Source organism: Schistocerca piceifrons, chromosome 2, assembly GCF_021461385.2.
Source record: "Schistocerca piceifrons isolate TAMUIC-IGC-003096 chromosome 2, iqSchPice1.1, whole genome shotgun sequence".
Classification (NCBI taxonomy): domain Eukaryota; kingdom Metazoa; phylum Arthropoda; class Insecta; order Orthoptera; family Acrididae; genus Schistocerca; species Schistocerca piceifrons.
In genome coordinates, this window is record NC_060139.1 from 820,351,485 (window position 1) to 820,365,068 (window position 13,584).

At 37.7% G+C, this 13,584-nt stretch overlaps 1 protein-coding gene across 1 annotated transcript in view; it reads left to right on the forward strand.

Moving 5' to 3' along the window:
* Positions 1 to 1,732: 1,732 nt before the first annotated feature.
* The window catches only part of LOC124775897 (protein jim lovell-like), a 44,963-nt gene continuing 33,111 nt past the window's right edge, over positions 1,733 to 13,584 (forward strand). Inside the window, 3 exon segments of the mRNA XM_047250731.1 lie at positions 1,733 to 1,890; positions 5,571 to 5,742; positions 11,494 to 11,811. Of these exon segments, the coding sequence (XP_047106687.1) occupies positions 1,733 to 1,890; positions 5,571 to 5,742; positions 11,494 to 11,811 (648 nt within the window).

The window sequence follows — 13,584 nt, forward strand, 5'->3', positions numbered from 1 at the left end:
CCATGTAAACAACTGTTTCTTACTTGCCCATCTCAGTAAGGTAGTGTCATATCACTTACTTTTCACGGAAGCAACTTTTGGAATTTAGAAGCAGCTACACATTTTAAATATCTGGTGGCATGACAGTGCATTGGGTGCATCTTCTTGTTATTACATGAATGCCGTTAAATACTGATATGTTTTTATGACTGTGTCCTTAACAGAATAAAGTAGTATATGGAGTAAATCACTATCTCTGCTGGCAAACTGTACAACATACAGTAATTGGTGGCATACAAACCCAGAATTATAATAACCTGAAATGTGTTTAGAGATTTCTTTAGGAATCACATTCCAGTGCCACCCCTGTTGTGTTCATTATTTGGAACTCTGGTGGATTTCAAATAAATTCAGTAGTCCATAGTCAAGATATAAAATCAAGTTACACAGAGACTTTGTAACAATTCCCAGAGCTTAGAAAGATGTTCTGTACTGATCTAAGAGTGCTTGTTTATGGGGTTTGTAGTTCCAAATGCTTGTCAGTCCCCCTTCTGATGTACCTATGTGTACTTCATGCAGCAGCTGTCATCACGTCATACAGGAGTGTGAAATGCATCCTTGACAAATCAGCAGTTTTCATTACCTGAAATGATATATCACTTACTATAAAATATAGCACTGAAGATAGTGAAATGGCATATAGCATTTCTTATATAATAAATATGAATATTAGTGATCACTGTCACATCGTGCGGAGTACAGACAATTCATTCTCTCTCTCTCTCACCTCTCCTCCCCCACATCCCCCCCCCCCCCCCCCCCCCCCCCCCCCCACACACCCTTCAGTCATTCGTTGCATTTTGTAAATGCCATCCTGAAGGAGACCCTTCACAGGTTTGTGGATCAAATGGAGGTGCAGAATGACAGATAAAAGCAACCACAGTAGGAAACGTTCATAATGTACAGTAACAAATTTTGGTGAGTGCATATCTACTTACACAGATAATTACAGGAATACTTTTAGGTAGTTAGGTGACAAGAAGTTAATTTGAAAAATGCCTATGTTCTTACTCTTGACACTACTGAACTGCTGCTTTTTATGTACAATTTTGTTCTAAGCATTTATGTAATTTTATTGATCTGAGAAAACTCATGTATTTTGAAAGCTAAAAACATTTTTTTACATGCTTATTGCTGTTAGCAGTGATTTGCATCACATGAATCCAAAATTTTTGCTTAAACTATAAGCTTAACCAATGAGGCACTGTTAATTATTTTTAAATACTGGTATCAGAGAATTTCCAGTTTCCTTCCTGCAGTGTGTTACAGGTTTTTTCAACAGAATATAAAAGTTCAACTTGATCCCAAGAGATGGATAATATATAGATTATTTGGATATAATTTTTACTTAGTGTTGTGGTTGTAAGCTGAACAGTTCATGTTAAATTCACTCTTAACTATTAAGTAAAAACAACATTATTAGGTAAATATACAGGCATATAAGTGTAAGATACATTAAGATGCGTGTGTGTTTGTGTGTGTGTGTGTGTGGGGGGGGGGGGGGGGGGGGTTATATAGTTCAACTCTTTGTAAAATCATAAGAAATGACTGCTGTAGCAATTTGCTAGAGAACTATTAAAAACTGAAGGTGTTTATTGACAGAATCACAAAAATACTGAAGCGTTGTATGGTATATATATTAATGTACATGGGTAATTTTGTTGCAGAGAGGTGTCCTATAATTAAATCTGCCATGGCATCTCCACACTACAGTTTGAGATGGAATAACCATCAGAACCACATCCTCAACGCATTTGACACACTGCTGCAAAATGAAACACTTGTGGATGTCACTCTCGTGTGTGAAGAGACAAGTGTTCGAGCACATAAAGTTGTTCTGTCGGCTTGTAGGTAAGCATTTTTTATAAGTACTGTTTTTTTTAAGGAAGGTAAAATTTCTAATGATTGTTAAAAATGACACTAGTAGGAGACAGTTGCTTGATAAACAATTCTTCCTGCCTTATTTTGTGACATTTCTGTCTAATATGTGCATTTTTGTCTCATTTGGACATATTAGTAGATCAGAGCTTCAAATCTACAAAAAGCTTTTTTCTGCCTTTTAACCAAATGTGCTGCCTATATTCCATCCCATATTCCACAAAACAGTAATTTTCAAATTTTAGCTGTTACCTGTAATATGACAGCCTCTAATGGGTAATAAAAAAAATTGATTTCCTTACATGAATATTACTGCACTCAATTTTTAGTTTTAGAAACTAATTAGTTAGTATCATGCACTGATAACAAACAAAATCATCTTTGGTTGTCTTCCATCCCAAAATGACTGTAGTTTCTCTCTCAACCCAGTGTTCTGTTGTAGTTATCCTTTCTGTTACAGTTACTTGTTTCACTCCTTTCTCATCCTGTTTTGAATAATAAAAGCAACCATCTGCTATTTCACATTATTTTTTCTGTCTTCATAAGTAATACATCTGCAGATCACTGTGTAAATACAGTTTTTTCTAATCCATTATCTGCAGCCCACAATGAATTCCTCTTCTGCACCAACCTTTTCATCTTAGAGTAGCACTTGTAACCTACCATACATCTCCATTTACTTGTTGGATGTATTCCAAATATCTGTTTTCCTCTACAGTTTTTACCCTTTACAGCTCCCTCTAGTGCCATGGAAGTTATTCCTTGATGACTTCACAGATCTCCTGTCACCCTTTCTCTTCTTCAGGTCAATGTTTTCCATATATTCCTTTCCTCACCGATTCTGTGGGGAACCACCTCATTCCTTAACTAACCAGTCCACCTAATTTTCAATATTCTTCTGTTGCACCACATCTCAGATGCTTTCATTCTCTTCTTCATGGTTGTCCCACAGTCCATATTTCACTACCATACTACACTGTACTCCTAACACACATTCTCCGAAATTTCTTCCTCAAATTGAGGCCTATGTTTGATACTAGTAGACTTCTTTTGGTGATGAATGTACTTTTTGCCAGTACTAGTCTACTTTTACTGTCCTCCCTGCTCCATCCGTCATGGGTTATTTTACCGCCTAGGTAGCAAAATTCCTTAACTTCATCTACTTCATGATCACCAATTCCAATGTTAAATTTCTCGCTATTCTCATTTCTGTTGCTTACCATTGCTTTCGTGTTTCTTTGATTTGCTGCCAGCCCATGTTCTGTGGTCATCAGAATGTTTGTTCCATTCAACACATCCTGTAATTCTCTTCACTTTCACTGAGGATAGCAATATATAAGTGAATCTTGTTATTCACATCCTTTTACTATGGATTTGAATCCTGCTTCTGACGAGAATAACACCATCAGTAATCCACTCTCTGTCCTTCATTCCTGTTCATGACAGATCCTACTCCTGTTACACCATTTTCTTCTAATGTTGGTATTGCCCAGTTTTTGTACAACCAAAAATTCTAGTCTTCTTTACATTTCACTTCACTGACTCCCATTATATCTAGACTGAGCCTTAGCTTTTCCCTTTTCAGATTTTCTAGCTCCCATAACATATTCAAATTTCTGACATTCTGTACCCTGACACATGACACATTTTCAGTTACAGGCTACATGTCCTTTGTGTACACATTGTGTGTCTTTAATGCATTAGTTTCCATTACCTTCTGCATCCTCATGCCATTGATAATTGCAGAGCCTCCGACCTTTTAGGGACAATTTCCCTTTGCAGAATGAGGGTGACTTACACCAAAAGCATACAGCCACCATTACTTATGATTTTTTGTTCAAAATTTAAGTACTGGTTGTGTTTGAACCAGGACCTAGGATGTATTGATTACTAGTCAAACACAACATAAAACTGGCATGTAAGATCACCAAAATTATGTGCTGCCAAGCTTAGCTAGCAGTTGGATGGGTCACCGTCCAGGGCTGTCGAGTGCTGTTGGCAAGCAGGGTGCACACAACCCTTGTGAGGCCAATTGAGGAGATGGAGGATTAAGAAGTTGTGACACTGGTCATGAAAACTGACAACAATGGATGGGAGAGCAGTGTGCAGACCACATGCCCCTCTGTATCCGCATCGTGTGATTCCTAAGAGCTGAGGATGACACAGTGGCCAGTAGGTATCATTGGGCCTTCATGGCCCGTTCGGACAATGTTTACTTAGTCACTGTCCCTCATCATAATAAAAATACTGAAATATGAATGCAGCCACAGTTAACAGCTTGTCCTAATCATATCTAACCTGCTGGCAATGCAATATGGTTTATTTTAGGTTTATGTAGTATACTTTTCTTTATGTCTCTCTTCATAATTGTGAACTTGGCTGTTTAATACTGAAAATTCCATATGTGTTTTATGGTAACACACTTTAAATGTGTACTGAGTGAGGTGGCGCAGAGGTTAGCACACTGGTCTCGCATTCAGGAGGATGATGGTTCAGACCACTTCTGACCATCCACATTTAGGTTTTCTGAGATTTCTCTAAATCAATCCAGGCACAGCTGAAAGGGCACAGCTGACTTCCTTTCCCATCCTTGACACAATATGAGCTTGTGCTCTGTCTCTAATAACCTTGATGTTGACAGGATATTAAACCCAATCTCTTGTCATCCCACTTTATATATGTACAATCCAGGAAGGCCAAAATTTTAAATTCCTTAAAAATGTTTCAGCATGATTTTCTATTAGTAACCCCTTTCACTATTTTTATTGCTCATTTTTAAATTTTAGACATCTGTTTTTGCAAAACTTGCATTTCCCCGTAACATCACATCATTCTATAACAGGCTACACACATCTGCATAGTAAGAACGTATTACTGTTTCAGTGTTTCAGCAGTCCCTAAGCATTCTTAAGACATAAGAATATTGACTCAACCTTGTGTTCAGTAGGTTGACTTGCTTTTCTCATCTTAAATGACCATCTAGAAACTTTGTTTGATGTTTATTCAGTGCATCAAATAATAGTAAAAAGAAGCAAGGAGAAGTATAATTTATTGAGAATTGAAAATAGACTTGACATTCAAGTGACAATCCTTCAGCTTTAAATCAAGGCAATTAAGGAGGACTAGGGATTGGATTTGGTAGTCAGGGGGAGCACTGACATAGGACAGAAACATTTTACAGTTCTAGAAATGAAATCAGTGAGGAAAAAGTTAGGTGAAACATAAAATAATTCAAAAAGAATAATACAAAGATGATAAACTGCAGACAAGATAGGAGCCTGCATCAGTGTTTAAGTACTTGCATTACACAAATTTCGTGCCAGTATGTCTAATTTGATGTAATTATTGTATGCTTCACAAAGCATTAAAATTACATTGTATTCAGTGGCTTTTTGTAAAAATCTGCATGCAAATCTAAAAAGATATGTTACATGAATTGTATGTTTTGGGGGTAATGCAGTAGTTTCCCTGTGGTCTTTATCAAGCTGTAGTCCTAGCTGACTGATCCATTTGACATTAGAATTAGTAAAATGTGAATGAATTTGAGCACCATATTCTAAGCATTTCTAATATCGTGAGTATTAGTGTTTGTTTTTCAGATACAGGCACACGATAATCCTTTGACCTACTTTTTGTTAATTCTTCTTTTTCAGTCCCTACTTCCAAAGGATATTCTCAGAGAATCCTTGTAAGCATCCTGTCATTGTGCTGAAGGACTTGCGGGGATGGGAAGTCCAAGCAATTGTAGACTTCATGTATAAGGGTGAAATAAGTGTCATCCAAGAACAATTAACATCGCTTATAAAAGCTGCTGAGTCATTGCAGGTAAGACATTAAACTGATTATATTTTTGGTTTCATATTCTGCAGATAGTTATTTTTAGTGTTTTGTATGAAATTGGCATAATTGACACTGTTCAGTTTTCTCTTCTATTTCACAATCAATCATTTTGTATGTAGTAGGATTAAGATACAAAATCTGGCCTTTGTAGGCAAGTCTGCCCAGTTGTGTTGTCCAGGTATGACTCACAACTTTTCATCACAGTTTCAGTTTTTCCAGTATCTTCATCTAGTTTCAAAACTTAACCAAAATTCTCGTGCATGCCTCACTATACTAGCACTTCTGAATCATCATCATCATGTGTTCTGGCAAAAGGCAGGTTTTCACATGGTAGTTCTCCAGGCTGTCTGGTCTTCTGCCATCCTCTTCAGGTCTGCATAATTTCCCCTTTATGTCATCTATCATATTGTATCTCCTTCTACCTCTCAGTCTTCTCCCACAAACCAAACCTTCCAAAGCATCTGCTAGCAAGCACTCCCTTCTCAATGAATGTCCCAACCAGTTCTTTTTCCTTTCTCTTAAAACCTTCAGCACATATCTTCTCTCACCAACCCGTTCCAATACTCTTTCATTACTCACTCTTTCCATCCAGCTTATTCCCTCCATTCTCCTCCACATCCACATCTCAAATGCTTCTAACCTTTTTTCATCCTCTCATCTCAGCGTCCATGTTTCTGCCCCATATAGTGCCACACTCCAGACAAAACATTTGCCAAGCCTTTTCCATAGACCTTTATCTAATTTGCCACATAAGATTCTCCTCTTTCTGTTGAATGCCTCCTTTGCTATGGCAATTCGAGTTTTCACCTCCTGGTGACATCTCAAGTCTTTAGTTATTGTGCTTCCAGGATATTTAAATGCACTTTCACATTTACTCAATGATAGTCTATGTTTTGGCATGAGATGGTACAAATGTAGATAGGGCCCATTAGCATACTTCTATGCTCCATGCAGCAATGTTGTCAGTCTTCGCAATGAAGTATGATGAAAACAAAATGATGTGTTTTGAAAGCTGTTTTCTCAGGTCTCACAATAACCACAACATAGGAAATTGCAACATATTGAAAAGAAACAGCCAAATATTTGTGTCAGACCCGATTACAAATTTCATTGCTTCCTCTATATACAAATATGTTGTATCTCTTCGCACCTCTCAATGGATATATGAAACTATCATCCCAGATAATTACACAGGTGATGATGATGATGGTGACAAGTATGATGAAGTGATACCACATACAATAAGCTTAGATAGTAATCATAAAAGGATACGAAAGTAAAAATTAATGTAAACCCTTTCTATTTTGTTTATTTTATTTCTCCTTATATTATCAAGATGTAGACTATAATGAATGCTATATGTTTGGAATATCTAGAATTTTAACTTTTTTAGGCTGATACTTTATACAGATAAAATAGTCTGTAATTCTGATTAGCCATAGCATGTTAAAAATAATATTTCCTCAACATGCCTCTTAAGAAAAGGGGTCATCTTGTACTCAGATAAATATGGTATACAGGAGCTATTCAAAGTAAAGAAACTTGAAGACAATATTATGGTGAGGAAGAGAAAGAGTATGAAGATGAGATGCAAAATGCAATACTTAAGAATTTGACTGAGCATTGAAAGACATTAGTCAAAATAAGGCACCTGGATTAGACAAAATTTCCTAAGAGTTATTACAATCCTAGGAAGATCCCAGTGTGATAAAACTGTTCTACCTCATCTGTAGGCTATACGAGACAGACATACCTCAGACAGACGGTCATCAAGAAGAATGTAATAATCATAATACTTGACTAGGCAGGTGCTAACAGGTGTGGGTATTACAGAGCCATCACTTTAAATAGTCATGTCTCCATAATACTCTGAGGGATTACATACAGAAGTATGGAATGACTGGTAGAAACTGACGTGGTGTAAAACAGTTAATATTCTAATGAAATAGAATTACACTGGAAGCTGTACTGACTTTGTGACTTTTCTTAGAAAATACACAACTGGCCTTTAAAATTGCTACACCAAGAAGAAATGCAGATGATAAACGGGTATTCATTGGACATATATATTATACTAGAACTGACATGTGATTATACTTTAATGCAATTTGGGTGCATAGATCCTCAGAAATCAGTACTCGGAATAACCACCTCTGGGCGTAATAACAGCCTTGATATGCCTGGGCATTAAGTCAAACAGAACTTGGATGGCGTGTACAGGTACAGCTGCCCATGCAGCTTCAACATGATACCACAGTTCATCAAGAGTAGTGACTGGCAAACTGTGACAAGCCAGTTGCTCGGCCATCATTGACCAGACGTTTTCAATAGGTGAGAGATCTGGAGAATGTGCTGGCCAGAGCAGCAGTCAAACATTTTCTGTATCCAGAAATGCCCGTACAGGACCTGCAACATGCGGTCGTGCATTATCCTGCTGAAATGTAGGGTTTCACAGGGATCGAATGAAATGGTGAGCCACGGGTCGTAACACATCTGAAATGTAACGTCTACTGTTCCAAGTGCCGTCAATGCGAACAAGAGGAGACCAAGACGTGTAACCAATGGCACCCCATACCATCACGCCGGATGATACGCCACTATGGCGATGACGAATACAAGCTTCCATTGTGCATTCACCGCGATGTCGCCAAACATGGATGTGATCATCATGATGCTGTAAACAGAACTGGATTCATCCGAAAAAATGACGTTTTGCCATTCGTGCACCCAGGTTCGTCGTTGAGTACACTATCGCAAGCGCTTCTGTCTGTGATGCAGCATCAAGGGTAACCGCAGCCATGGCCTCCAAGCTGATAGTCCATGCTGCTGCAAACATCATTGAACTGTTCGTGCAGGTGGTTGTTGTCTTGCAAACGTCCCCATCTGTTGACTCAGGGATCGAGACATGGCTGCACGATCCGTTACAGCCATGCGGATAAGCTGCCTGTCATCTCAGCTGCTAGTGATACAAGGGCGTTGGGATCCAGCACGGCATTCCATATTACCCTCCTGAACCCACCGATTCCATGTTCTGCTAACAGTCATTGAATCTCGGACCAACGCGAGCAGCAATGTTGTGACACGATAAACTGCAACCACGATAGGCTACAATGTGACCTTTATCAAAGTCAGAAATGTGATGGTACACATTTCTCTTCCTTACATGAGGCATCACAACAACGTTTCACCAGGCTACGCCCGTCAACTGCTGTTTGTGTATGAGAAATCGGTTAGAAACTTTCCTCATGTCAGCATGTTGTAGGTGTCGCCACCAGCGCCAACCTTGTGTGAATGCTCTGAAAAGCTAATCATTTGCATATCGCAGCATCTTCTTCCTGTTGGTTAAATTTCACATCTGTAGCATGTCATCTTCATGGTGTAGCAATTTTAATGGCCGGTAGTGTAGTTGAAGTAAGAAAAACCTACTTCTATAGTGTTCATAGATTTGGAAAAAAGCTTTTGACAATGTAAACTGGGATATACTCCTTGAAATTGTAAAGGTATCTACTGTTTGTACAGAAACCAGACTGCACCTATAAGAGTCAAAGTATATGAAAATGAGGCATTAATTGAGAAGAAAGTGAGATATGTTTGTAGTGTATCGTACATGTTATTCAATCTGTACCTTTGGCAAGCAGAAAGGAAACCTAGGAGAAATTTAGAAAATCATTGAATTTTCATGAAAAGAAATAAACACAAATTTGTTAACGGAATAGTAATTCTGTTAGAGACAGGAAAGCATTTGGATGTACAGTTGTTTGGAATGAATATTGCATAGAAAACTGGGTATAATATGAATGCCAACAACAATAAAATAAGGGAGTGTAGTGGAAGTAAATCAATCGGTACTGAGGGAGTTAGATTGGCAAATGAGACACTACAAGTGGTATATGAGCTTTGCTTGAGTGGTAGAGACTGCAGAAGTAAAGAAGATATAAAATGCACACTGGCAGTAGCAAAGAAAGCTTTTCTGCAAAAGAGAAGTTTCGTAATGTAGAATACAAATTTAAGTTTTAGGAAGTCTTTTCTGAATGTATTGTCTGAAGTGTAGCCTGATATGGAAGTGAAACATGGATGATCAACAGTACAGGTAAGAGGGAAAACAAATGGTTTTGAAATGTGGTGTTACAAAAGCAATGAAGAAGTACTAAATGAATTTGGGAATAAAAGATCTTTATAGTACAATTTGACCTTAGAAAAGGTTGACAGGTCACGACTGGAGGCCTCAAAGAATGTTTAATTTGGTGATGGAGGAAGTGTTTGGGGGGAGGGGGGGGGGGGGAGGATTAAAATTTTATTTTAGAAGGGGACCAAGGCTTAATCTCAAACAAGTCATTGGTCTGAAGATCACAACCATAACATGGAAGAAACTTGTGCAACTACACAATTTCTTGAACCACAGTGAAAATTTTAGCTGATTTATCATCATAAGCTATACACTTAGCAGTGCATGGAAGTGTGAACTTGATACAAAAAGAGCACAGAGGAAGATTTCTCTGATGTAAGTGGTGGTATTGCAAGTGACACTGAACAGAAAGTACAAATATAATCTATGGAGACATTGGGTGCCACCTCAGCATGTGCAATTTCTGTGATGTATTCCTCCCAATCAGATGGTGAAGTAATCTGGCTAATCAGATGGTAATGTAATCCATCTGATCAGATGACATCCTCAGAGCATGAAAGTAAATGGGAGGCTCATGAGTTTCACAACTATCAGAGTTAGCCCCTGATGATGACAATAGAGGCAGTCGTCAGAAACTAGGAATTTTATTTGAATTTAACTTGGCAAGTATACTGAACACTTGTTATCAGAGGACTCCACTGTGAAAGTCTTTGTAGTCTCATGATTTGTCCTTAGGCCTTCTCAGTTGTGGTGCCACAAAAATAAATAAATAAATAAATAAAATAAAAAATTGAACATGGCGGGTCATGTGTCCACTTTACATGGCATTCTTGTGTGAACTACAGTATGGTACTTGGTGTCAACAAATTGGCAATTAGACTGTGTCACACTATGACTGTATTAAGAGTGGCAATTGGTGTTAAAATGTAGTTGATTAGTGTTAGCTACATGTCTGAGATGTGTAACATTTATTTATAAAACATTTAACCCTTATTGGGATCACTGCCATCTTAGTATCATATTTGTGTAAGAATGACATTTACATGCACAGTAATATTATGTAAGTCTGCATGGTCACTGGGACAGAGTCAGCTGTTAACAAAAAGACTGTGGTTTCACTGATGTGTGTTAGCTGAAGCTATCCTGAATCCAAAGATTGCTTTGAATACTGCAGTACTTTACTAGGAATGGTACTGTTGGATGTGGTATATGTATGGTACACCAATGAACTGACACATAGCCAGTTACAGGTGGACATGCAGTTCCACATGGGCTCTAAACCATGTGCCTACTTGACAGTTTTCTTATGCCCAAAACACTGAAGAAGTAAAAAAATGATGAGAGACAGAACAAAATCCTAGGACCAAAGAGGGGCTTCAGAACTTCTTAACAGTGAGCTAATGATAACATTGTCTGAAGATGTGTTACATTTGGACTGTAAGCTGAAGCATTATTAGAACCTGAGTATATAATTTATACCATTTGCAGCTTCATTTAATATTGTATACTCATTAGATATATTGCTGGAAAAATAAATTAAATGAAGAAACTTATGACTGAACTTGTTGAACTATATTGTGCATACATATTTTGTTAAATATGTTTTCCAGGTGCGTGGTCTGGCTCACACAGAGCATGCTGTTTCGGAAAAGGATCAGCCACATACGTCACCACCACCACCTCCTCCACCACCTCCATCGGCTACACTTACTCCACTGGAGAAGCTGGGACTATTTGCGTCAGCACCACCACGTAATTTCTCAAGTTCCACAGGTCATTCAACAGAGAAAGACTCATTTTCTCTGTCACCAGGACTGCAGGGTCCACCTCAGCACTTTGAGTCACCACTGAAACTCCCTCAGTTATCTCACATGCCACATATATCGTTTACTGAAAATCCACCTTCACCTCAACCAAGAAGGAAACAGGTGAGTTATTTTTCCTGCTAACTTACAATGAAAATTTGGATTAATAATTCAATAAAAGATAGGAGAGAAGAAAGGCTGATGTACAAAGATAAGAAGGGGAAGAAAAAGAGAAAGAAATAATCCAGTTTTCGAAATTTTTACCTTGAGAGAAAGACAGATAGGAAAAATTAATATTAATAAAATAGTTCATGATTGACACGGTTAAACAGTTGGCTGATGCAACATACATTAAATGGTTTGTGACATGCTACAGTTGGGCTCTGTTTTATATAAGGAATATTGTTCATCCGTTTCATATGTTTTTCTCAAGTTTTGAAGATGATAATCTGCTTCCATGGAAGAATAAAACAGAAAATTGCATAATTATTTCTGTATTAAAATAATGTATGGCAAAGGTGTAAAAAATAAATGTACAAAGTTGACTGAGGAATGTTTACTTACTCCATTACTGCATAGTATAGAGGAGGTGTGAACCATACATCATCAGTTTCAGTTACAGACAACCAACTGGAATTTTATACAGGTAGCCAGTGACAAATGAGGAGATGTCTATAGGCTGCTAATATGAATCACTCGGCTGTGGGGGTGGCCATTTCTTCACTTTGCATTTGCTACGTGCTGATGTTTTTGGTACTGATATTTGTGGTAGTTATGTACTAGCACATGTCTGTTTTTGTTAATCATTTTGTCTGAGAGAAAATCTTTGCTGCAGTGACAGACTGATCAGCAGCAGATTAGTTGGAAGATATTTGGTAATTTGCCACAGGCAAACAAAATGCAGTTTGCTTTTCTTCTGCCTGAGATTTCTTTAGTTACAAATTTATAGTGATCTGGTACTGTGACCAAAAAGATATGAAGGAACTTGTAAGATATGAAAATCTTGATATGTATGTAGCACGTTGGCAATAAAATGGTATCATTTAGTGCTGAACACTTTTCATTTATAGTCACTTACTCTTAAGTACACATTAGTTATTCCATTGATGCCATATAAAAGCTCTGCAGGTGTGGTCTATCTTCATTGTCTGAAATATTGGAGTTAATGAATGTTGATATGTCAGACATCTGTTCTGTGAGTAGTAAATTAATATTTACACAGCACAGAAAAGTACCATGGTTGGAATCAGGATGTACATTTGATACTAATTTGGATAATAAGTAACCAAATAACACTATTCAGGGCATTGAAGGTGTCATAGCAACAGACTGTCAGCTAGACTAGATAAAACGTTCTTAAGTGCCAGCAGGCTTTTTGAGACCCTGAGTGAAACATGTAATGATGCTATATTTTATGTTTGCCAATCCTCTTAACAGCCAAAATTCTCTTCTTACAACGTTCCCATTTCATATTACTCAGTAACAGAAAGACATTCAGTGTTGCTGCTGAGGAAGAAATGGTGAATCTCAAGACTGAATCATTAGTAATGCTATATTTTGGCTTAATTTTATACTAATAAGACCCAATTAGTTAGAGAAATAAAACAATTTTACAGGAGAAATGTTACAGAAATAGAAAACAAATTTGCATTTGAGAGTTACAACTAAAAATGAAGAAGATCTCTTTCCAATTAATATGACACTGAATCACAACATAGAACACAAACAAACTTTCTATCTTTCTTGGGGCCTTTGTCCCACATCATGTGGGGTCGGCTGTGTTACTATTGATTTGGCAGTGTTAATCGCAGAGGGTGGCTGGATGCCCTTCCTGCCGCCACCCCGAACACCCCAGGACGAAAGTAATGCACCCCAGTTGTCTGTGTCTAGTGTAAG